Genomic DNA, 27,547 nt, shown 5'->3' on the forward strand with positions numbered 1-27,547 from the left:
AACAGTCCACCTTTGTGGAGTCGCCTAGACATAGTAAATAGCGATATCCTGCGTCCTGTGCCGCTGGTTTGCTATGGACCCCACTGTCTGGTGTAGATCCCTTTTGGCCTATATAGCGGACATCACTGGGCGTTGTTTTTCGTGGACGACCACCATTAGTCCTTCGAACAGCTGTACCTCTCTTTCTGAAGGCCGACCACGCACGTGAGACGATGCTATGGGCGATACCGAACTCTACAGCCACGCTCCTCGCATTTCGAGCTTCCGAATTATTCAACCCCAGGTAAAGTCATCCAGATGTTGTCTACTGGCCATTTCGTTGTCTGTAGCACTGTATGAAACGAATCGAATGTCTGTAACAATCGTGCTCATCATTCGGTAATTTTCACATAACTGCTGAACTGCTGCTTTTATCTGTTTATGTGAGCAGTCTCAACATGATTCAAATTTTGCATGTGCAACAGCTTTCTACTGAACGGCCACAGTTATGCAAATCCCCACAGGGTGTTTCGTTTGATTTTGTGGTTGTAACCTTTAGAAATAGTGTTGGTCCATAAGTTTTGTACACCAGTGTATTTAAGGAGGTAGCAAAGGAAGTAAGCAAACCCGTAGCCATAATTATGAGAGCTTCCTTGAACTCAAGGGAGGTGCCCATGGACTGGAGGTGTGCAAATGTATCACAATTCACAAAGGGAATTCAAAAGGTGACACAAGTAACTATAGACCTGTTAATTTAACGTGTGTTCCGGGAAAATAATTGAGTCACTGGGTAAAGAAGCATTGCAGGATCATCTAGACAAGACTGCAGTAATAGTTAAGACACAACATGGGTTTATTAAAGGGAGCGCTTGTCTGACCAATTTGATTGGATACTATGATGTGGTCACAAAGAAACTGAATGCCAAAAATAATTTTGATATCATATACTTGGATTTCAGGAAAGCTTTTGATACTGTTGCACGTGGAAGACTGCTGTACAAATTGGAAAGGTATGGCATTAAGGGTAAGTTGCTACAATGGATACAGGGATGGTTGAGTGGGAGATGACAGAGAGTGATAATCAATGGATACTGCTCTTCGTGGACAAATGTTATTAGCGGAGTTCGATGTTGGGCCCATTATTGTTGTTTTGTATATTTAGGAATGATATTGATGAATGTACATCAGGATTAATGTCCAAGTTTGCAGCTGATACAAAGTTTGGCAGGTTTCTTAACGACAGTAGAGACAGTATGCTACTCCAACTGAATCTAGATAAGTTGGGCAAATGGGCTGAGAAGTGGCAACTGAAGTTTAACATTGACAAATGCAAAGTACTGCATATGGGTAGCAAGAGAATTGTACCAACTATGTAGTACTACACTTAGGGAAGTGGAAAGTGAAAAAGAGCTGGGGATAATTGTGCAGTCAAATATAAAGTTCGCCAACAGTGCAGATGGGCTGCCAGGGCAGGTCATGGAGTCTTATCAATGATATATAGGAATTTTGCCAGCAGGGACAAGTTGGTGATTATCCCGTTGTACAAGGCAATGGTTAAGCCACACCTAGAGTACTGTGTACAGATCTGGGGGGCTTCATTTTAGGAAGGATGTAGAGTTGCTATAATGAGTACAAAGAAGGGCAACAAGATTGGTCAGGAGAACAAAGGGGTGCTCTTATCAAGAAAGGCTTAAATTCTCCAAATTGCAGCGCCTGGAGAGAAGACACCCGCGAGGTATTTAAGGCCTTGAATGGGTTGAGCAAGTTGAATGCTGATGGGATTCTTCTTCTTGCTCAGATTATGAACCACAGGAGGCATAGATTCAAATTGAGGAAAGGCAGTTGTAGAATAGATGAGCGGAAATTTGCGTTTAGCCAACGGGTAGTTGCTTGGTGCAACAGGCTTCCATCTTTTGTTGTGAAAGTTGATAGCCTAAATAAATTTAAGGCTGAGCTGGACAGGCATTTGTAACGAATGGAGGGGTGAATGCTCGTGGTTGAGTCGCATTACAACAATGAATAACGTGTTTAGATATGTTTCATCAAAATTTCCGGTCGAAGTGCAACGCGCGCGCGTGTGTCAAGGTTTACTTTAAAATCGGCGAAACCGCAAGTGAAGCATCTGATCTTAAAATAGCATATGGGAACTCAATGGATCCCAAATAAGTTTTCTCGATTGACACCGTCGTGTCAGAGAGGATAAGGGGCTGTCGAAAGTAATCCAAAATCTGGACGACCTTGAACTTCAACAAATTATGAAATCGTGTCGCGAGTATATGCTTTGGTAATATTCTCGCAAACAAAACAAAATTATTATGCAGCGGTCGTCTAGGTGAAGACTCCTTCTTCCCCAATCAAAACTTAGCGACAAGTGCACAGCATGACAAAGGACATGTCGGTAGAATTTTTTTTTTTTCCCCCGTGAGGGTGTTATCCACCACCAATATTCTCGAGGGAGAAACAATTAATAGAGTTCTACACTGAAATTCTCAGACGCCTTCGTGAGCATTTGAAAAAAAAACAAACAAAAAAAAAAAACCCAGAAAAGTGCTACAACAGATGATTGCTTCACCACAACAATGCACAATCTCATTTGTCGCTACTTGTACAGAGATTTTTTTTTTTGTCCAAATGAGGAATTGCTTAAGTCCAGCAAACCTCGATTTTGTCGGGGGAAAAAAAAAAACCGCATTCTCCTATAATGCACAGCGTTATCAAGAATTAAATAGCGAAATTGCTAGAAGGTACAGTAACATGTAGGCCTCTGTTTCTGATGTAAACGTTATGCAAGTAAATAGTAATTGCATTTTGAATTGCGAGTTAAGAAGACTGAGGCTAAAAACGAGCATGCAGTTTACAGGTTGACCCAACAAAGGAACAGATAGAATAAGTAAATAATAAATGAAGATAAAAAGAACTTACAGTTTCTGAAGTCAAACTAATACCTAAAAACATAGGAAATATTAGCACCTAAATTTAGAATAATACAACGACCACAGGGGGAGAAAATAAGAGTTATCAATAAATTCTAGAAAAAAATATAAATAACTATGTTGTCAATGTTTAATTAAATGCATGGTAAATATGGTCAGCATATAAAGGGAAATAAAGAACTAACAAAGTATCAACATAAAAGATACTAAACTTTGGAAAGAGAGAAAATTGATATAGCAAGAATATGACTTCTCATTACCCGTTCGGAAAACTAATGGATCACGAGAAATAAAAATCTATCGAAATCTATCAGAGGTATAAACGGTTAGCTTTAATTGAAATATCTTATTTCTAATAATCAAGTATCTACCAAAAATATCCGGACCCATTTCTTGATAGTTAATCACGTCCGACCAAAGCACCACGTGTCAGATACAACTATAAATATGCTCGTTGGCTTTTGAGGGGACGGTAGTACGATTGCGAATGCAAGATGCCGCGATCGACAGAGGTTAACAGACTTCCATCATTATGGGGAACCACATAAGCTATCAAGGACATTGAAGATCCTTCGGTCGACGATTGGTGATGTGATCTGCAAATGGAATCGGACTAGTGCTAAAACCATCTCGAAATGACCCATAAATACTTCGAAGCTGATGGAACGTGATAGGAGGACCCTGCAAAGAACCGTCTGCTCTACAATTCTTTGCAGGGTCCACATAGGCAGCACACATAGGCCCTCAGTGACACGATTGGAACACATCAGCGCTAGTACAGTGAGCAGGACTCTGCATGATATGGGTTATCAAGGTCATGCAGCCATTCACAAGCCACCAATTACCCCGACTAATACCAGATGCCGTCTAGATTGGTGTAAGGCTTGCCGTTTCTGGACCGTAGACCAATGGAACGCTATGTTTGGAGTGACAATTAATGGTTCATGGTCTATTAGTCTAACGGTCGTGCCTTGTGTGGTAGACGCTTGAAGACGGATGCCTACCGGAGTGTATTATCCCAACCATGAAGTTTGGTGAAGGCAGCGTGATGGGGCTGCTTTTCATAGTTTGGCCCGGGAATATTGATTTTTTTGGATAAAACCATGAATGCTAAGGTCTACCTAGACGTCCTGGACAATAGTGCATTATCTACGTGGTGGCAGTAAGTTGTGGAAGGCTCATATCTGAATCACCAGGACAACACTCCATCATACTGCTCGCATTATGATGGACTGGTTTAAGGACATAAACGTTGAAAGGTTGGACTCTCCAGCCCAGAGCACCGATCTAAATCCCACAGAGAACCTCTGGGATTCAATTGATCGTCGGGTGTGTGTGTGAGGAGAGACTGCTCAAGAAACAGGGCTCAAGAGATCACCGCTTTGAAGGTCGAATGGCTGAAAATATCGGAGGAAACATACAAAGAGCTGAGGGGGGAAGTGCTTAACAGAGACTAGACGCTGCCGTAAAGGCTAAAGGTTTCATCACACGTTATTAGTTTTTCGACAAATAGTGGTTATTTATAAATGTGTAGATGCCCGGATATTAATGGTAAAACAGTGCGCGCGCGCGCACACACACACCCTCCTTTTGTCCCCATGTACGAAGTAATTCCAGTAATTCATATTTATTCCATTTTTTCGTGAGTTACTGCTTCCATAAATTTAAGTTATATTAATGAAAAGAAACTGGAGTATGGAGTTTTTTAAGCAGTATAGAAAAAGGAATAAAAAATCTATATTTGTGTAATTTATTTATTTATTTGTGTAATCTAACCAATAATTTATTTTTTGGTTAGATTTGGGTGCTATCGAAAATCGACGGAATTTATAAAATTCCTTAGTTATCGATGGAACTCAAACCTACAAAGAAAATAAATGACAGAACTCCAACCTAATAAAATAAATTTAAATTGCAAACTAGCTTTTTATCCTTGAAATGTTCTGTTTTTCGAGTTCTAACCACTCTTCCTCTGACAGGTCTAATGTCCCCTTTATTTGTCCCCTCCCACAGATCACTGCGCTTATCGTCTTCAACAAGACGTTTAACGTGAACTATGGAAGATGACATCTCCACAGGGGCTCACATCTGGTGAGTTTGGGTTTCGAACATCCAGGATCCTGAGCTGGATATCATCATGCTTCTCTTTCTTGGTGATTCCCTTCTACTTCTCCTCTCTCTCTCTCTCTCTCTCTCTCTCTCTCTCTAAGGGTAACTCGAGATTTTTTTTTTTTTTTTTTTTGAGTGGTGCAGCATAAGCCTCAGGCTTCCTTGCACCATATAGCGAACAATAATAATAATAACAAAGTGCAGTATTCTATCCGTCTTCTATAATAATATGACGTAATAAAAGAGGAAATAATTGTTATATTTATGTGGCTCCATCTGTCGTAGCACGAGGTCATTCAAAAACTCATTAACATAAATATATTAGAAACTTTTTTTAGAGTGTAAAATTATAAAATAAAATTTTTTGATAATTCAGTATAAACCCCAGGGGCTCACATCTGGTGAGTATGGGCTTGGCACACCTAGGGTCCTAAGCTGGATATCATCATTCTTCTCTTTCTTGGTGATTCCCTTCTACTTCTCTCTCTCTCTCTCTCTCTCTCTCTGGGTAAATTTGTTTTTTTTTTTTACTTGTGCAGCAAAAGCTCCGGCTTCCTTGCGCCATATGGCTAATAATAAAGTACGTGTTATAATTTTTTTTCGGTTAAAAGCTTAGATTTAATATTTCAAGCATACTTAATTTTTCACTAAATAAGAAGATGGCGCCACGTACCATCTTCTGCTTTATCTCACTAAGAATAAGATGGTACGTGGCGCCATCGTGTGACTGAAATTAACGCAATTAACAATATTTCGTTTTTCCTAAGAACTTTATTATTATACGCTGTAAAATTTAATAAATAATTTAAAAAAATAATCCATATTTGTGTTTCTTTTCAGGTTACATTATTATTTTTTTTTTATTTTTATTTTCGTGACTTGGTTTAATATTAATAAAATCTATTTCAAATTTAATAATTTTAATTAGAAAATATCCCATATACAGCGGAGTTTATTTATTTATTAATTCATATTATTTTTATTGTAATATAAGTTGTTTGTTTCGAAGTGGAAAAATCCTTTTATAATTTACACTCCTTCCCAAAACAGTGCTGGATAATAAAACAAATTGCATTGTATTATATTTTTAAAACAACTTTTTGCAGCACTCCTGCCAAATGACTTGTATTCGCTCGTTTCCATCTCAAGTTTCGTACAGATTATGAATCCTGAAATCCTTTAAATTATCGAAATTTATGTTTAAATTCTGATAATTACCTTCTTTACCTTCTGCACAAACAGTATTATTAAATAATTTCACCACTTATACCGAAGTTAACTTTTCATCGTTTATATTGTTCCATCAGTATGATTTATTATTTTTTAATAATTAAAAATAATTTTAAATAATTTTTTTAGCCATGTATAAATTAAATACCTAGAATGAAATTACACTATTGATTTTGCTTAATATATCATATTTAGCAAAGTATATATAATTCCCGGATTCAGGCCTTTCCAAAACACGTGACATGTAGCGAAACCACTAAATTGTCACGGAGAGCACACCGTAGCAATGCCGGGACGTGGCTGCGGAGAACGAGGAACTTGTTTTGGGTGCAAGGTGCTAGAATTAATGGTGAAATTTTATATGATATAGTTAGGTCGGGGAGGGAGAGAGGAAGGGTGCACTTTTTAATAGTTGTCTAAGGTGCAGAATCGCCACGTTATGGCTGCATACAGTGCTGTTCTTGTATTCTCTTTATCTTGTGAACGTCTCTGGCCCACTATGACTGTCTCAGAGTATAAATAGAACATTTATTTATTTAACGCACTTGTACAAATTGATGGGCACGCTCACATAATGACTCTCGCAGCTAATATGATGGAAAACAGTCAAACGGACCATAGAATACATGTAATTTGTAGACACACCATCTCATTTTTAAAAAGTCATTATTTGTCTTGTGGAGGTGTCTTGTCTCCTCTTTCGCCAGCTGTGGACGTTAAAAACGTGGGTAATTTGTAAAATGAATGAAATACCCAAGGAACTTGCTGAGAGATTTCTGTCTTCTTTTCCAGTTTAAAATTAATTATAAACAAAATACAAATTCCCGAAATTAGCAGAATTTCGTTCGTTAGGAATCCGTTTCGCCATGGTCCATAAGTTTCAGCGAATAAAAGGCCACAGCATTTTCATTTTCATCACTGAGGTTTCCTCACGTGAATAATTTGAGTCTCTGAAGATAAAGGATATAAAATAAAACAAGAATAACAGTGAGTGTGGCATAAAGGCTATTAGCACTGTTTGCATAAAGTTGAACGAATCTACTAAAACTTATGATTTTCACTTACGTTGCGTCTAATGTGATAACATTTTATGTCATGGTAACAGTGAATACTAATGATATATTACACTTGTTTGACAGAAAACACGTGGTTTGTTCTGCCAACCAGCTAAAAAACGACTGAAAAATAATAGCGTGAGAACACTTTAAGAATTATATTGCATAGCAGTGTATACAAGTATTTTTAGGTCCTTGATCACTAGCCAAATACTGTAAATATGTCTTTTTAAATAAAATTATAGATGTTTTGTACATGTGAAATATTTTTGAAGCCCTTAAAGGCAACCAGAGATTTTCATATACACTACATATTTTTTGAATTTTTTCCTTCATGTCACCAGAGAAGGTACGTGACGCCATCTAGTGGCATTAATATCAATTAAATACATTTAACAAAATTGCGTTTTCCTAAGAACTTTATTCATTATTATTATTACTATTATTAGAGTTGATTTAATATTAATTATCAAGATAAGAAAACAATTTTTAAAATAGAAAATTTCTTATTTGTACAATAATAATTTTAAATTTTCCGTCAGAAAAAAAATAATAAAAATATTTTTATTTTCTAATTAGTTTTTAAGGAAAAATTACTTTTTAAAGCAACGCAGATATGGTTGCTCGAGACACGGTTTGTCTACTTTTAGTTTTTAAATCACTGAGTATAAAAAGAACTCGTTCGTATTCTGCATTAGAATGGGATTGGGAGGAACTGGAACCAGCTAGATATCACTCGCATCTCCAATATCACGCTTAATTTCAGACAACAGCGTATTTTAATCAAACATAAAATGGAATAATTAAAAAAAAAAAAACACTTTCCTCTCTTTGTCTACATTAACATGATTAGCAAACATGTTTACAATAGAAATTAATTCTTTAATATCAGCCATCGATTCTGAACAGAAGGCTAATTGCTAAGAAGCTCCTTGAAGAATAAATCTTGAGAACTTCCTAAGAAAATGTGAGACTTCTTGAAGAACTGCGACTACCAAATGCACATAATTATTAAATAATTATTAAATTGTTTACTAATAGTAATAGTATTCGCCATATAGTGCAAGGAAGCCACAAGCTTCTGCTGCACTGGAAGAAAAAAACAAGTAGATAAGAAAATACAAATTATATGCTTCCCTCCTCACAAAGGTTCTAGTTGACCTTTGAATTTATTCAAACCGTCAACCTCAACTACCTGCGAGGGCAACTTATTCCAGCAATCAACGATTCGCTGGCTAAAAGAAAACTTCCTACAAAAAAATAACCTAGACCTCAGTCCCTGTAATTTGAATTTATGTCCCATTTTTCTGGAATTCTTTATAACTGTGAGAATTCCACCTTCATTCATTTTACTAATCCCTCTCAGAGCCTTATAAACCTCAATCAGGTCACCCCTGAAGTGCCTGATTACCAAGCTCTGTAGCCCACACTACTCGGAGTCTTTCCTCGTACGGTCGTCCTTTTGCTGACCTCACCATTCGAGTTGCCCATCTTTGGACCCTTTCAAGAAGCACAATATCTTTTTTCAGATGAGGTCTCCATACTTGAACACAACATTTCAAATGTGAAATACTGTATAAAGTCGTACAATTGCCTTATATTGGGATTATGACCTCCCTATCTCTACAGGATAACGTTCGATAAATCATCGGTAGGACAACATGGGTTTTCCTGACTGTCTGTTTACACTGTTCAGAAAACTTCATATCTGCCCGTATCGTAACTCCCAGATCCTTTTCCTCCTCCACTATTTTTAATTCAACCCCACCAAGTGTATAATTTATTTGTAGGTTGCTGTTCCCCAAGTGTAAGGCATTGCATTTAGCAGAATTAAAACAAAGTTGCCACTTCTCTGACCATCGTTGAAGTCTGTTCAAGTCATCCTGAAGGAGCGCTGCTTGACGCTGATCATTAACGGCTCTCTCAATCGTTACGTCATCAAAAAAATTTGACATCACGCCTTCTATCTCTTTGTCGCTGTCATTTATGAAAATGAAAACCAACAGTGGTTCAAGAACATCCTTGAGGGACCCCACTCCTGAATTTACAGAAGTGAGATCCCTCAATGATCTGTTCTTGGACCACTGTTGTTTCATTTAGAACAGGATGAAGTGTTTTTCTACTGTGGAGACCAATTTTTCACAGATGCCAGAAATTATCGGGGTTTTTGTTTTTTCAATTTTTTTTAACAAAACTAATGACTATTTAACTGAAGAAAACGGAGCACCATCAACCTCCAGCAGCGGGACATTCAGTGAGAATTATTATTGATAAAAAATGAAGCAACTGTACTTATTGGAAATCCAAAGACTTAAAAGTCCGTACCTAAAATATTACACAATAAGACATAGATTTTTTGAATTATTCTTGAAATGAAATTCGATGGTTACAGTGTAAAAGAAAGTCTTGGAAGAGAAAGAAAAATGAAAAAGAATAAATAAAACTCGTCAGAACCGAAACATTATGCGACCTTTTTAAACTTGATACAATTACAAGAAATTCCTTCCTGCGGGATGGGAAATTGCAACTCAATGATCAAATATCACCGCCGAAAGGCATAAAGACTGCATACAGAGCAAGATCAAAAGGAGACGGCTTTCTTTCAATAACGATGTGAGGTATTATTTCAGTCCAGGTGTTGAAATAGTTTTCGAAGTTAACGGAACACTGTGTGATATTTTTTCTGTCATGAGTGTTAAGGGACACTTTTGCTTTTGTTCCTGCAGTAGCAGTGACAGAGTTGGACTCAGACTCTTTAAAAACGACTTCATTTATCCAAGAATCGAATTAAAGTAACTGATATCGTTTTTAATCGAATAACATCAACCAGTAGATTAATCCATTATTCATTACAAATTCGAAGGCATTGTTATCACCGGTTTTGGGAACAGCTTGGATGGATTCGTCATTCATAAACTCAAGGAGGTGTCGATAGCGTGGAACAGCGCTGGTCCATTTAATCCGATTGATTCTCATAATTGTTGCAAATTGTACTCTGCACAATTCTGGCGCATTATCCTGTTGGAAGAACCCATTCGTCGAGGGATGCACTGCAGATATTAAGGGATGAAACAATTTCCAGATAACCAATGGTATGTACATATACACCACAAAAATACTCTCCACTCCACTACATCTCCATCAACACCAGCCTGCATTGTTGACACCTGGTAAGGTGGGTCAATGGATTCATGCGACTTTCGGACATATCTGGTCATCCTACCAACGTGAAACAGTGGGAAACGGAATGTGATAGGCCAGGCAACGTTTTTGCAATCTTCCACTGTGTTGGTGTTCCTGAGCCCACTGCAACTTACTTCATTGTTTTTTGCTGATATGGAACCGACTACAATCAGTAGTTGTAACACCTCATCCGTGACAGATCACAACGAGTTTTGAGTTCTGAAATATCTCTTTTCTCTTATTTGACTGAATGTTGCCTTTTTTGTTACTGTGCACAAGTCTTGTCAGCCTCCGTTAATCCTCATGGATAACCTAATGGTTATAATAATCGTCCTCCCTAAACATGATGGAAAAGGCTCAGGTTCGAATCCCATCAATGACGCAAAGAACTTTTATGGCCATTTTTCACTCCGTGACTGAGTTAGTCGATTTCAGATGAAGATAGCATGGTTTTTTTCATCCCGGAAATTTGGGCTTTTCATCCAGACAGCGCAAGTAATCTATGTACATAATATCCATGGGTGGATGAAGTTTTCTCGGGTAACTCTAATATGGTTTTTTTTCCAGCATCCGTTGGCCTCTCGGGCACAATTATACATTAAAACCCCATCAAGGTTGCAGTTTCTAAGATGTTCATACCCGCGCTTCTGGCACCAACTATTATGGCACTTTTCAAAGCCACTTAAACCTTTCGTTATGCCCATTCTCGCACTGAATTGCACACATATAGCATCCCTACATATCTGCCCACTTGCTTTACATCGCATGCCACGAACACTCGATGCTGTTACTAAAGGATCACTGCATTTCATGAAAAGGATAGAAAATTACGCAACACTGTGTTAAGGAATCACTTGCTTCCAATGATGTTATTGGGTTCAAAAGTGTATTATTTACATTAAGTTGACTCGTAGATAAACGTAGTTCTTTCTAGATAACCTAATCCGAAGTCCTATCGGTATCGCTGGAAATATAAAAGTATCCCAGAAAGTCAAGACAGAAAAAAATAAAGCAGCGTTGAGTTATTTTCTTAAAATGTTTTCTTTCTTCTATCTTTACCGAAGATTTTTAAAAACTAAGATGTTCGGAGCTTTCGACAGAAGTAAAAATTTAAACGCAAAGTGAACAGTGACTCGCAAGTTACTTCAAAAAGACGGACAGTCTTTGAAGTATAAAAATGCTTGCAAGACTGGATAAACAAAATCCACTGTCCCAGTAGGTTGCTGTCTAATACAATTCTGTTTGAAAAGTTCCACGACTGATTTTTTTTAACAACAAAGCTTTAATAGCGAAGCAAAATCAGGCCGATTTCTGATTCGTTCCGGTTGTTGGGGGAGGATAGAGGAATCAGCATTTGTAACTGCACATTGCCCTCTCACAGCGAAACGATATGCGATAATATATATATATATATGTATATACAGCGCCCTACCATTAATATCCGGACACACGTCCATGGATGGGGAAAAAACAGATCCTATGCATGTAACAAAACCTGCTATAAATATGCACACTGGGCTTCGAACAGACAATTGCAAAAGTGGGCATGCAAGATGACACGTTCAACAGAATTGATCACCTCAACAAATGCTAGACGCCAATTAACATGGTGTAAGGAACGCGAATCCTGGACTATAAAAGCAGTGGAAAACAGTCCTATGGACAGACGAGTCGAGGTTCGCACTCTACCAGTCTGATGGCCATCCTGGGTGCGGCGAATGCCAGGGGAATAGTTCCTTTCTGATTTTATCCTCCCAACAATGAAGTTTGGTGGAGGCAGTGTCATGGTATGGGGTTCCTTTCATGGTTTGGCTTGGGGCCATTAGTCGTTATCGACAAACCCATGAATGCTGTGCAATACCAGGACAGCCTGGACAATTATGCACTTCCAACATTATGGCAATACTTCGGGGAAGGCCCATATCTGTATCAGCAAGACAAAGCGCCTTGCAATACTGCTTGGGTAGTAACAGAGTGGTTTGAGGACATGGGTGTGGAAAAGTTGAATTGGCCAGCAGAGTCCTAATCTGAACGGATGTATTGAATCGTCGAGTACGTGCACGTCGAGATCGCCCAAAGAACAAGGTCGAACTGGTTGGCTGCGCTAAAGGCCGAGTGGAAGAACATATCACGTGACATTTATAAAAAGCTGGTTGAGAGTATGCCGCGAAGATTGAAGGCCGGCAGAAGAGCAAAAGGTCAGCACAAAATATTAAATGACGCAAGAAAAGATAATTTTTTGTCTAAAGACAGGTGTCCGGATATTAATGGTAGGGCAGTGTAATAAAGGGGTACATAATAAGGGCACATCTGATGGTCCTTATCACCAGTAAGGACACACCAGATGTGTTCTTCTTATGAACCGATCAAAATCCAATGAAATCCTTTCGAATTCACCTACGCCATTCGGAATAAAGCCAACAGCTTGAAAAGAGTTTTTCAAAACCTGGTGGATATTCGATCGATTTCCTCATAAAAATACACTGCTCATTATTGATGTTTGCTTCACCCAAAAAAAGTTTATGATAAATAAATAAATCTTTATTGTGGTGCAGCACCCTGCAAATACACAATTTCCCATCACGGCGACAAGCGCTAGAGATTAACGCGTAAAAAATAAACAAATTGTTTACAGAATAAATTTAAAAATGGCACACGATAATAATAGTGATAATAATAGTAGTAGTAATAATAATAATAATAATAAAGAATGATAATGGTGATTATGATGATATATACACACGCGAATCGTGAGTTTTAAGACCTTGCAGTTCACAGTCGATTGTCTTCTAGTTAGCTGAGCAGGCTGGAGTGTGTAGAGATCCTATTCAGCAAGGCTGCTACCACCCGACTGCTTTAAAAAGCTAAACATTGAAGTACTTACACCAGGTCATCATTCAAGGAAATTTTTAAATAGATCAGGCTACTTATAAAGAAAGAAGTTATCCTGGTCGAGACAGAAATAAACAGAGGAGTGGACACATAACAAATGGAGAAAATAAATCAACAATTTTAGGCGCGTTAGTATATATGGATAAGCGCCCATTGTCTTCACAATTGCCATCTAACTGTCTGTCCGTCCGTCCGCATGTAACAACTCGATCCCAGTGGACGGATTTGCGTGTACTGTTATGTAAGAGTCGTGAACGTGGTGTCGCTTGTGAATACAAACATATATAGAGAGAACAGAGATTTGAAAAAAAAAAAAAAAAAGAAGAGTAATAAATGTCATATTGTTGTAATTAAAAATAATGGTCAAGTTTAAAGAACGTAAATCTATAGAGTTTTATTAGTGTTCTATAAATTTATAATCTTATTAATTAGTTGATAAGAAGGTAATTACATTTACTTTTCACTTCACTTAATTACAGAAAAGAGAAAAAAATTCAATTAATTTTAAGTTAAAAATAGAATTCTCCTGAAATGTAATGCACTGCTTTCATTACTTAATTTGCAACGGAAGTTTGTTATGAGATGTTTAGACAATATGTAATAAGAAAAGGTTCAATCGATAGCACGGCTTCAGCGTCTTTCTTTGGTCCCTAGAACTCTTTCAAGATTAATGCATGGTTTTTTCTCCCGGAAACTCAGGTTTTTGTCCAAAAAACAGAAAATTGATCTCAGAACACACGCAATTTGCAGACAATACACACGGAGCAATATGGCCTTGGTCGCTGATGCTCCTAAAACCCTACAACAACAACAACAACAACAACAACATCATAAACAGCCCTCGTTCTCTTACCTCCCGCCCCTACAAAAATCATATAAACAGAACGTTTTGGCATTAATCGATAACTAAAATGGAGATTGCTACCAAATTTTAACATATATTCTGTTGGTTCCTTGGATGGTTCTAAGTTCAATTCCGATTTCCGAGAATTCCCTCCCCAGTTTCTCCTACAGAAATATTGCTGTACATTTGGAATTGGAACTCAAGATCAATTTCAAACTTTCAATGCTTACTTAGAATATTTAGGAATCTTCGTAACTAATTTTCATGGGTTAACTTATTTTGTTAAAAATCATGAATTATTACTATTTTCTAACGCGACTAAAATTGAGCGCACTGTGTACATTAATTAACTTGTTCCAAATTATGGAAGAATTATCAACTTAAAAGAACGCATCAATTAATTATAATTACAATCGTAATTAAAGAATGTTTGAAGATGAATCTAAGATGTAAAATTTCCTACCACCCATGCGAATGTTTAGGGCAAGCCATCTTGCCATCCCACTTTTGGTAACTATAGAATAAAATTTAGTAGATGGATGAGTGGTATGTGGTAGGGAGAGCCATCTTTATACGATAGTGAACTCCCACCACCACTTAGACTCCATGAGGCTTAATGTTGGTAAAGGTCAATGTGGAGTCCACTTTTTGAGGTCCACACAAAGTGCTCAGACAGCCCAAGCGAAAAGATGGCCTTGGGTAAAGAATTATAACTTACATTTCGGGCACTTTAGTAACCTAACTCTTCATCTGCCCAGTAGGTACACGAAATAAACTGCAAAAAAAAAAAAAAACGCGATCTTCTTAATAGCGTCTTATATCTACTTTCTCTATTTAGTTTCGTTGATCTAATTTCCTATATTTACTTCTTCCATTGCCGCTATCTCGGTGCCCTCAAAGGACGCTGCTGATCCATAATCGCTAGTCGTTGATGATGGAATTTCTAACCTACGTCACTCCTCCAACGAACAGCATCTTCCTGCGGGTGACGTTGCCAAATCCGATGACGTCAATCAGAATGAATGAGGTTACAGTTCCGTAATAACGCTGGAGAGAGAGAGAGAGAGAGAGAGAGAGAGAGAGAGAGAGGGTCGGAACATATCGATCGTAAGCTGAAGCAGGGATTCAGGGTGTTGACACCAGGAGTAGCAGGAAAAGGTGGCGCGTAACAAACCCACCTTGGCATGAGAAGCAGGCAGAGAGCAACCGCTCTCAAATGGAGCAAATTAGAGATATAAAGATGTGTGGTCATTCACAGAGGGCGTTTCATATTGCTTTCTTTGTTTTCTTATCATCGTTTGGCAATCGGAGGTTCCAAAAGACTCTGAACGAGTGCCCTGTAGAGTTAATGTTGCACTTATCTTCGGTGAGTGCATCTCCGAAGATCTCCAATTACTTTTATTCCAACGGATGATTGAATAAATGTCTTCGTACTTTTATTTTGTATTTCAACAAGAGCGATTTTTTTAAAGTGACAAACGCTCTGATTATTTGTCGTCTGCAAGTTACGCGCTGGTTTTCGTTTTGTTTATTGGTAACTGCAACTGTCTGATGTATCCAACGACTGTTATCTTTCTTCAGCATACAGGGTTAAGTGACTCTGACAAACTTCCATTTAGGCTACTTAGGGATAATGTATTAACTAAAGGATCCTCGGGCAACACTGTTGAATGACAAAAGCGACACCTCACTTATTTGGTTAGGGCATTAATACGTGCTGATTTCTCTTGTTTATCCTGTCAGCTGAAATTATGTCAGTCTCTATCTCTGTCTTTCTATTTTGCTCGCTCGCTTTTCTTTATTTATTTTTAAATATTCGTCAAATGATATTAAATTGACACACAGAGGATTAGTTGAAAAGATTCTTGTATGTGATTGCCACCAAGGTCGACGCCCTTCTCCCATTGGCGAGACAGACGATCAATCACAACAGTATAATCGGCCATACTTAGGTGCCTCGTGTTATACCTACCATCAAGCAATTTCATAAGACCGTGCATCCCTCCCTAAGCCTTCCCTCAAAAGGTTATGACACTTGGGTCGCTTATGAATATGAATGAATCCACTTTCCCGGGGCTCCTATATGGTCATTATATTATACACTGGACTGACCGCGCGCCCCTATATGGTATAAATACGCTGGGCTGAATGGGAATCTTCACACAGCGACCGAACATTGGTAGATTTTGAGTCGTCTCCACCTCTAGAATTCAGACGAAGGGCAATTAGCAACTCAAAGCCTCCCCATCAAGCCTTCCCTCTCTTTTCGATGTTGATAAATTTTCAAATAGAGAATGACTTGAGTCGCCAATTTGCTGTTTACTAACTCCATTCTCTGGTAACTTGATAAGAGATCAATATGGTAGCCCACACAAATGATGTTCTACTGGAAGGACCCAGGGCTATTGCCACACTGTGTTATTCCCGTGCAATTAGAATATTCGTACGGTAGCAGTTTATTGGTGTGAAGTGGACTCGCATCGAGACGGGATTCAACTTAGACCTTTTCTATGTTGTTTGGAAGGACGGTGTTCGTTACCATTCCTAAATAATGGACGCGCACCATTGTGGGTTTACAAGTGGTAAAATCACAATAGCGCATTTACAATAGTGAGTGTACAAGCGGTAACCATATAGGTTCAAATCCCTTTGGAAATTGGATATAAAGAGAAAACGAATTGGCCCCTGTGATCAAAGTAGTGGATGCTTCAAAAATTCTCAAAGGTCCAGCCAGCCAGTTGAAATATCCTGGCGTATCTAAGACTAGTTTAAAGGATAAATAAATCATGTATATTCTGCAGAAGACGCTGTTGTAATGATTATCGCTTAAAACAATTTAAAAAAATATATTCCTATAAATAAATTGTGCTGCATTTTTCTAATATACCGTATTTTTCTGATCATAAGACTCACTTTCCAACTTTTTCCCCTGGAAAATGTTGCCGAAAATTTCCCTAAATGTTCTGATCAAAAGACGAGGGTGCAGGCAATAATGTCTTTAAGTCGAGACTAGAGACAGCATTGTGGCCAACGCACGAGTAATGACGAGCGTTACACTAGCGATGATAAAAGTAAGAGTTTTTACACTGATAATTTGTGCTGTTTCAAATATATGCAATAAGATATTTTTCCCCGGGATATGCCATCGAAAACGTCGTTGCCTCTGACGGTCTGGTGCATCCTATAGTCCGAAAAATACGGTACATAAATAGCAGCATCTGCTCTATTTAATTTAAATGACTTTAAAATCAACAAGAAATAAACAAAATGACGAAATGCGTACAAAATTAAAACTATATTTTTCTGAAGAATATCGTTTTGAATGCATATATTTTTTTTAGAAAAAATACTGCGCGTTCATTTCTCTTCACCTCTGTCATCAAAGAAATATCTTTTTAGTAAAATCCACTGCCCCAATTGCAACGATTGTTTCATTTCGTTGCAATTGGGCTGCGTGGCGAGCTGAGAATGCAGTTCACCTGGTTTATTTTGGTAATAAGCAATCACAAACCGGCTGATTGAATTTTGCCTTTTCGACGTGTTTGCAAAGGCTTCATTAATGCGCAGCTTGTAGCACCTGCTGAGTGTATCGCAACCCGCCCGCTTCTGGGGTGGTCAACTAATTCGGTCCTACTGCGACGTAAACCATTGCCTCGACGTCGAAGAGGAAAGTGGTGTCACTGTGAGAGAGTTCGGAGGGCGCAGAGCGAACAGGAAACGGGGGTCGTGTCAACTGGTAGACGGGCCACATCTACAGATTCGCAAAAGCTGTCTGGCGAGTTTAAACGGCACGTCCCCACGTTTCTGTGCGTCCGTTGACGTCACATTGACGTCACTGCTGGTTATGCGACCCTAAAGTGAAGGTAATGGCGACAACCCAGGTCGGTTATCGCCGAGAGACAAATGAAGGAAGGGAAAGATAAACAGCGCGCAGTGGCGCACTCAGATAACGAGCAGGTGTGCAAAGTTACGACTCCGACCTCTGTACGGGACCCCTTGACCACCCCTACGCTCTCTTTAATTACGCCTTCTCGTCTTAATGGAAACCGCTGTTCTTCAAGGTGAAACATTTTCTGCCCGCAAACAACGTGGCACGTGTCGGTGTCGGAGTCAAATATGATTGCAGGATGTGGCGAAGACGGCCTTTAGAAATACCTCCGTGCGTCCGGGAAACCATCTGTGTGAAGACAGCCGAAGAGAGAGAGAGAGCGAACGAGAGAGACAGAATGATTATTTGTTAAGCTCATTCTCTTCCCCCTCTGTGTTGTTTCCTCCATCAATGTGATACGCCACTGGGAGTATAAAAAGTGCAGTTGACGCTTTGTCTTCATCTCATTTATGCATTCGGTTTGATTCTCATTGCATTTTACTGTTTATAATTCTGTTAGAAATGGATCCCTCCCTCCCTCCCTCCCTCCCCCCGATCCCTTAGGAAAGATGCAAATGAGTCATCTATTCGGAATACGTGCCCGTGGAACCAATGGTTGATGAAACACTTTGCGTTTACCAACGTGGTGCTGTTGCTAACCTAATAGCCACAATGGTTTCATTTCTTCAATTTTACGCCTTTTTTCATAACACACAGGACAGGAAAGAGATAAAATGATAGAAGGAAAGAGAAGGACCGAAGGAAGAGACAGAGAGAGGGAAAAAAAAAAGGAAAAAAGAGAGAAGGGAAGAAAAAAATTTAAAAAAGGAGAAAGACGGAAAGGAAAGAGGGAAAGAAAGAGAAAGACAGAAAGGAAAGAGGGAAAGAAAGAGAAAGACTGACAGGAAAGAGAAAAACGGGAAGGAAACAGAGAACGAAAGAGAATGATGATGGAAAAGAGAGAGAAAAAGAAAGAGAAAGACAGAAAAGAAAGAGAAAGTTGGGAAGGGAGGAGAAAAGGAAAGAGATAGATGGAAAAGAGAGAGAAAGAAAGAAAGAGAAAAGCAGAATGGAAAGCGAAAAGGAAAGAAAAAGACAGAAAACAGAAAGGAGAGAGAGAGAGAGAGAGAGAGAGAGAGAGAGAGAAGCAAGAAAGATATAAAGGAGAGAAACAGACAGAAAGAATGAGAGTAAAAAAATAGACATAATATAGAAAGAGTAAAACGAGAGAGAGAGATAAAGTAGAAAGGAGTGAGGGAGCTAGAACAATAAAAAGCAGGGGAAGAAAGAGAAATATGAAAGGAGAAAGAAAGAAACAAACAGAGAAAAATAGAAAGAAGAGAGAACGAAAGAGAGAGTGGTAGGTAGAAAGAAGAGAGAAAGAAACAACGAAAGATAGAGAGAGAAAGATAGAAAGGAGAGAGGAAGAGAAATAAAAGGAGAGAGAAAGAAATAAAAGGAGAAAGGGAGAGAGAAAGGTGGAAGGGAGAAAAAAATTATAAAGATGAAAGGTCGAAAGGAAAAAGAGCGAGAGATAGAAAAAAAGAAAGAAATGTGAGAAACAGAGATAGAGAGAGAGAGAGAGAGAAAGCAGGAAGGAGGAATGAGGGAAGAAGAAAAATAAAAAAAGGAAAGAAAGAAACAGAAGGAGAATAGAAAAAATAGACAAAAAGAGTGAAGGATAGGGAGACAGATAAAATGGAAATGAATGATGGAAAGATGGAAAGGAGAGAGAGCGAGAGAGAGAGGAATGAAATGAAAGACGAAAGAGAGGAAGACGAATTGAAAAAAAAAAAAAAAAAAAAAAAACGAATGAATGAAAAAGAAATGAACAGTACAGAGAGAGAACAAAGAATTGAAAGATTTCCAAAGTGGAGAAATAAAATGGAAAGTCGGTAGAATCAGACAGTAGGAAAAACTCTCCTGAAGGATCTCCTCAGGTTGACTTCAATATTTCGGATACGTCTAATTATCAAATGTCAGGAAGGCATTCTAACCTACCTTAGCCATTCTCTCCATCACGTCATTGAACCACAGCATTCAGTTAATTGAGCAATAAAAGGAAGCCTCTTTGAGAATTATTCAACGTCCACTTTGATATCCAGTTTCCATTTTACACAATTTCTTTTGTAAGTTTATAAAACCGAACACCACACATAAAGAAAGAAACATTGGAGTTGATTTTGACATTATTTGAATAACGAAAGCCGGATTAATTATTACACCATATAAAATTAAATGCTTCAATGCATGTGCATCAACAACTAATCTTGGAAATCTTGTATCCTTCTTCTTATCTCATTTTTGAAGCGGAAGTTGTCTGTCTCACTTCCCTACAGCTTCAAAGATTTGCATTATCTATCTAAAACGAAAGTTATCGTCCAATGCAAAGCACTGCAATGACGTCATATTCAATATCACGATTTAATGACTCCAAACCCCTTGTAATATTAGAAAATAAATTGAGCGTGTACCAGTTTGGCAGGATAATAAACTGAGTCATTATGACAGTGCAATTACAATTAATGATTTACAACGACACTAAAGCATCTTTTATCAGTAATTTGAAGATTACAACTCTTTCTCCGGATAATTGAAGTATATATTTAGTAAGAACAAAGCTGTTTCCACCAATACCCACCTGAAGAGATGAAACTTGAAACTTGTGACAAAGACCACAGCGATTTGAGCATTCAAGTTTTCCTTATTGTTCAAATTTGAATGTTTATAAGGATGCTTTCCAATTATCATTGAATTGTTTCCCAATCTTGTTTTAGGTAAATTTTCTTATAAAGTACAGCTGGTGTTTCGGACAAGTGCCAGAAGCTCTGTCAGAAGTTCCCATAACACTCACTGGCCAGTTGTGCAAACATTTCCATTAACTTTAACACTGACTGCAGGCGTTTGATTATCAGGAAAGCTGAGGATCCAGTTTCATGCACTTGACGATAATGCTGATGGAGTCTTTGTTCGCTTGTCTCAAATTGAAGGATTTGTTGAAACCACAAGTGCATTTTTGCATCGAATGAAAGGCCACTTCCGGTTTATTGGTGGCATAATTTCCTTGAGTAAGCAGGCATTCTTTTGCTAGAGAGTGAGTGTAGGAAAGGACTCAGTAGCATCGTGAACGGTTGATGGTACTCCACAACAAAGAAATTTGGTTTAATCAGAAGTCTGCAATTGTCTGTCGTCCGGGACAGTACACAAAAATTAAATATTCATACTCTTGGATAGTCACATAGCCACAGAAATTAATGCACGTTTTTAAAAGGAGCAGATCTGCGTTCCTAACTACGGTTTAGCAAAGTTCTTTAATTCTAAGCGCTTTCTAAGATATTTAGCATTCGACGCACAGACCGCTCTCTCAGCGCTCTAAATTCTAAGAAATTACCAGTTTCTAACTGTTGTTTTGCAGTTACTCAATAGTTAATACAATTCCCAATCAATACCAATGACCTTTCCAAACTATTCCACGCAGTAGCCTTGACCCATTAAAATATAAAAATAAAATCAAATAAATTGATAATATATTCACTTAGAAAAGTGTACGTATAAAGGCAAATTATGAAACCTTGGAGGAAAGTGGATATTTTGAATGCATTATGAGTTCCCATTAGATTTATGGCAGTATATTCAGCACATTAATGAATCCCAATAAACAGTTTGACTTTACATTCAGAATCAACGAACTCCTTAAGGAGCATCAAATGCATTAATACTATTCCCTTGAAAGAGAAATTAGAAAAGGTCAAACTTACCATCCTCTCCCTTAAGAACAGTGCGTGAGCTGGCACATCTTTAGAACATCCGGCACTGTGTGTTCTCCTCAGCAGCCGAGAAAGTTTTCCTCCTTTATTTGTGGCTCCAGGCGTACCTTCGGTACCTATTCGGGGTTTTCCAATGTCTGCCGATCCTTTCCTGGCTTTGTGCATTCTGGTGACGATTTCAGTGGGCGATTCGGGTTCGGAGTCGAGCACATCTAGTTGGTCTGAACTGAGACTCCCACAGATTCTTAATTTGGAAGTGTGGTGGGAGCGACTTAAGTTTCCATTTCCTTCGATTTTCTTAGCTGCTCCTTCATTGTTCACAGTGTTTGTCAAAAGTTCATCGGAGCTGACCGTGCACTTCTGGCCAAATTCGAACGCGAGACTTCCGCTGTTGTACGAAGGTGTGTTGCCGGTACTACTGGACCCCCAAGAAGGACTGGAATCCTCTCCAGCACTTTCTCCCACATCACCATTGTTTCCAAGGGACGATTTTTCTGCTTCTTTCATGATTGCTGTCTCTTCTGCAGGTAGAAGACCAAGAGCGACGTTTTCTTCGGCGTGCTCACACATGTAGCGTTCCATGGCAGCCACGGTCCATTTCTTAGAAGATTCTTCAGACTCTTCCACAAGTACTTCCTGTAAGAGAAAATACACATCAGAAAATGAAGTCTTGAAAACTAAGTGAATACCATTTTGTGTGTTCTCGTTTCTCTAAATGACGTCGCTTGTGACGTCATCAGATGGTGACTAACGTGAATTAAGGAAATGATTGCCTATCTCGACATCACTCATGGCCCTGCATCCACCTCATTAATTATACGTGATGGGCATATGAAGAGAACCATTACTTCATAAATGCATGCGCACGTATTTTACTGAAGAAGAAATGTTTTATATTTCCTCTTTAAGCTCTATCACAACGTTAAGAGATAAATGCCATCCTTCATGGTATCGTCCAATCACCAACCACTAAAGTAGCGTCAAAGAGCCGGTAGTTTAACGTAATAAAAACTCGTGTTTGCGGAAGAAGCGATTATTTGCATGGATCCTTGTACAATTTCCGACTAGTAGATACTAAACTATTTACATATCGCTATAACCCCCCCCCCCTCAAGGGACGGGCTTGTCAATAGTCATTAGTCCTATCGCAGTAAAGTTTGGGACTTAAGTCTTATCTATCAACAGGCGTTCATATCAACGGTTTATGGCAGAGATTACGTAAGTTATAAAATAAAACTTTTTGGTGCGAGATTAACAGGAAATATTCGTTCTTATCGCGACGAAATAGTCTCCGAATATTTGTATTTTGACCTTAAACATAATTCCAAAGGACAACCCTGTTTTTTTATTGATTACTGAATTTTTACGTTAATTTGAAATTATTCGATATTTGTTCGCACTTTGGACAGTAGCACCACGTGGTGGCGAGTCTCGAAATTATTGAGCTTCTTATCGAATGACAAAAATAAACAGTTTCTGGAACACTTAATTACTAAACATACCTCCAAATGTGCTGGGTAAGCTAGATAAATCAATTTTCGCGACTCTATTTTATTTGCACACGACACTCAGAAGAACTTTGACGCATGATTAGGATGAAACTTAAAACCCTATGACTCCCATAAGGTCTGTCAGACTTGGAGAAAAAGATGCTACCGCTCATGCCAAAGTTGCTCATCTGCTGAAATAAATCGTGGTTTCTCAGAACTGTGAATCTCCATGAACACGTCTATTTAAAGCCAAGGTTAAAGATTTTTTCTTTATTTTTTTCTGTAAAACACTAACTCAACGTGATTTGCATTTACAGTAGCAGCGCATAAACAAAATAATACCAACTTGGGCTGGTTGTAAAATTTTAAAATTTCATTTCAATTTTAAGCTTTATCTTTAAGCTATTTCCAGCTGCGTTTAATAACAGCCTGGAAATTAAATCTGAAAGTCAGGAACTTTGGCTAAAAATTTCATTAAGATTTCTGGCTGTCTCTATGGAGTTGGAGAACTTCACATCTCCATTGCTGTCCCGTATTGTTTCCATTGGAATCATAATTTGTAGGATGTCAGCAATTTGTTAGAACTTCGTTCAATGACAATAAGGCTAATGTTTCTTTTACTGCCTCTGAATACGTCTTGTAATTTATAGGCTAATCTTACTCACGCGTGAAGATAACCTTACCCTATAACTACGTCACTGTTCCTGAGTAATTTATTGGTGGTGTAATTTAAAATAACCATGGGAATGAGGCTGAATACAAGATGGCTGACTGATGGGTAGGAAGAAACGAGAGTGTATTGTTCCAAGATAGATGTCAAGAGATTTTTAACGCGCAGAACGTTCTTTGATTTTACCGAACGATTTTATCAAATTAAGAAAAGAAAATTTCTTATTTTTTTAATTTAAATTTCTTATTTTGAGATTGTACTTAAAAAAAGAGAAAGAAGAAAAGGTTTACGGTAAAATTTAGAATAATTTAGAATAAAGTAAATTTGACAAAGTTAAAGATTATTTCAGAGTGGGCTTAATAACAAAATTTCCCTCTGTGTTGCAGGAGATTCGAAATTTAAATGAGAGGGAGAGAAAATGAGAGATAGAAAGGGAGAAAGAGAGACAGAGAGAAGAAATGAAAAAAGGGTGAGGGAGAAAAAGGAAAAATGAAAGAGGGTAAATGAGAGAAACACAGAAAGAAGAGGAGAATGAAAGAGGGTGAACGCGTAAGACAGAAAATGAGAGAGAAAGGAGAAATAAAAGAGAGAAAATAAGAGAAAGAGAAAAGAGTGAGGGAGAGCGAAAGAAAGAAGCAAAGAGAGAATGAAAGGAAAAATGAAAGGGAGAGAAAAGGAGTGAGAGAAAAATAGGAGAAATGAAAGAGAAAATAAGAGAAAGGCAGAAAGTGGAGAGGGTAAGAGATATACAGAAGGAGAGAATGAAAGTGATAAAAAGTGCGAGAGAAAGACAGAAAATGAGAGAGGATAAATGGCAGAGAGAAAAAAATGAAAGTGAGAGAAAGCAAGAGAGAGGATGAAAGAGGAAAAATAAGAAATAAAGAGACAGAAATGAGAAAACGAAAGAGGAAACATATGAGAAAGGAGAGAACGAAAAAGGAAAAATAAGAGATAAAGACAGGGAGGAGGAAATTAAAGAGTGAAGGACAATATGAGACAGGGAGACAGACACAGACAGAGAGAAATTAGACTATGAGAGCCAAAGAATAAAAAAATGAAAGGAATAAGCAATGAAATGGTGACAGGAGGCACACAAAGAAATATGTGGTGTAACTGAAATGTTTGAGCCACTTTATATTCCATCGGTGTTTTTCTCACAGCGTCCTTTGACGCACTTTGCTACTTTTGCATTCAAGCGAAGAGCGAATGACGTAATGTCATTTCCTCAAACGCCAGGTAGGGGTGGTCTATTAATCTCTCCAGTTGAATTAACTAGCCAATTACGTCCGAAAAAACTAGCCTAGCAAATATTTGACAAGCAAATTTAAACGGTTGAAGGTCGTGATGTGGATCTGACACGTTTCTTATTCAAGGTAGTATTTTGTTTCTTACTTCTCGCCTTTTATGAACGCAGTTTCACGTTCCAGGTTAGAATTAGTAGTGGTGCGAGGAAGCGCGAGGTTCTTGCTGTAAAATCCAAAATAAATGAGCAAATTTAAAAAAAAATATATAAAATAAAATAAAACAAACCACCTATTTGACTCCCTCTTCCCATAGGTACCTATCCAATTCACCTTTGACTCTCCCAAACTATCAGCTCAACCACCCATGGAGGCAACTTATTCTAGTAATTAAAAACTCGCTGGCAAAAAGAAAACTTGTAATTTAAATTTACAGCCCCTACTTCTGGAATCAGCTAATGAATGGGGTAAAAATTTCACCGCAACTCATTTACTTTCTTCCCCCAGAGCCTTGTTCGCCTCAATCAAATCTTCCGTAAGGCTTCTAATTTCCAAGCTCTACGATCCACATATTGGAAGTATTTCCTCACATGGACATCCCTTTGCCGATCTCACCAGGTGCACTGACCGTCTTTGGACCTTTCAAGAAACTTGATGTCTTCCCTTAAGTGGGGGCCTCCATGCAAAAACACAGTATTCCAAGTGCAATGTTACAATTGCCTTATATAGTGGGATTATGGCAGGCCTATTTCTACAAGCAAATGTTCGAAAAATCATCAATGAACATTCCTTGCCGCTTCTACACTGCTCGAAGAACTTCATTTCCGACCGAATCTTAACTCCCAGTTCCATTTCTTCACCTGTAAATTTAGACATCACTCACTTCAATGGCATTTAAGAAATATCCAAAACAACAATGGTCCTAGTAGCGATCCTTGGGGTTCCCAAATCCGTTAAGTAAACTAAGGATTTTTCGTGCGATTCCAATATGTTCCAGTTGATATTGTAATCTCTCCTGCAGGACAGAGTCAAATGTTTTGCTGAAATATAAATAAACACGTCGAAATTATTTTTTACGTCCAACTCATGAGTGATTATCAAAGTGACATCAAATTGGATAAACATGATTTTCCCTTCATCTACACTAGTTGAATCCAGACCTTTACGCTGGACAAATGTCAACCAAACAAGCCGACTACAGTAGGAGCATGCAATATGGTTAAAAGTTTGTTCTAATTTGGACTATTTTCAACTTAATCGATATAAATCAATGAAAATCAAATGCTAGCAATTTATTAATATAAATATGCGTACAAAAAAGGAAATAAAATCTTTAACGCCCGCTCAAAGTAAATCTCCTAAAGCTGTTTAGAAATTGATGCCATATCTTCTTCTTGAATTCGATTCGCATTTTCCCTCTTTATGGTCCCTAATCATCATCATCATCATACAGTAGTTAAGATGTTTTTACAGCTGGTAAATTGAGAAGTATATATTCGAAGTCAGAACTCTACGGATTCCTTAACAAAATTGCGAATTTTAAGATGACATTCAACTTTCCTATGGAGGTCAATTGGGTCTTCTTTCTCAAACCTATCAGTTACATGAGAAAGATAATAAAGTCCGGATCGCTGTAATTGCCAGAGGCTAATTGAGTCACGGATAATATCGGTAATCTTACTTGCTACAAGTGGTCTTGTCATAATATCAGGGAAAGCACGTAGAAATCGTAAGCCAGATGGCTTATCGCTATAATTAACTACCGTATTAACTGGAAAAATTCGCACATTTCTACGAGTTATCTAAAGTTTCACAAGTGTCAATAGATTTTTACCATAAATCTGATCTTCCATTATTGTTGGAAGTCAGACATAGCTGAGAATTATTAAAAATGGCCTCTTTCAATTATCCCTCTCTCTCTTGCACTGTTTTCTTAAAGGAAAACTTGATAGGTGGAGAATACTGGGAAATCTGCTTGCATTAAGATGAGAAGAGATATTTTAAAACAACTACAGTAAATCTATTCGAAAGCAAGGCTGTGGGTAAGCTTACTGTACTCATTGTTTGTTGGAAAGATACTATGGCCGGATTACTGGGTTTAAATATAAAAATAAAGAAATCAAAGACTTTCCACAGGTAGTTTATAAAGGAGGAGACCGTGATTATTATTTTTGCCATTATCTCTACACTCTAATAGTTGATAAATGTACTCGAAATACGAGACCTATAACAGAACCCGCGTTTAAAAGGTTCTTTAATTAAAATCCACACGTTGGCTAATTGGTA

At 38.1% G+C, this 27,547-nt stretch overlaps 1 protein-coding gene across 4 annotated transcripts in view; it reads right to left on the reverse strand.

The window, feature by feature from the left end:
* LOC150087907 (uncharacterized) overlaps positions 1 to 27,547 on the reverse strand; it is a 172,297-nt gene that overhangs the window by 62,540 nt on the left and 82,210 nt on the right. For all 4 annotated transcript variants that reach the window (XM_090369263.1, XM_090369264.1, XM_090369266.1 and 1 more), the window contains exon 2: positions 21,852 to 22,496. In XM_090369263.1, coding sequence (XP_090225389.1) covers positions 21,852 to 22,496 — 645 coding nt within the window. The remainder of the gene's footprint in view (positions 1 to 21,851; positions 22,497 to 27,547) is intronic.

This window comes from Mastigoproctus giganteus, chromosome 3, assembly GCF_048544385.1.
Source record: "Mastigoproctus giganteus isolate SK-2022 chromosome 3, ASM4854438v1, whole genome shotgun sequence".
Taxonomy (NCBI): domain Eukaryota; kingdom Metazoa; phylum Arthropoda; class Arachnida; order Uropygi; family Thelyphonidae; genus Mastigoproctus; species Mastigoproctus giganteus.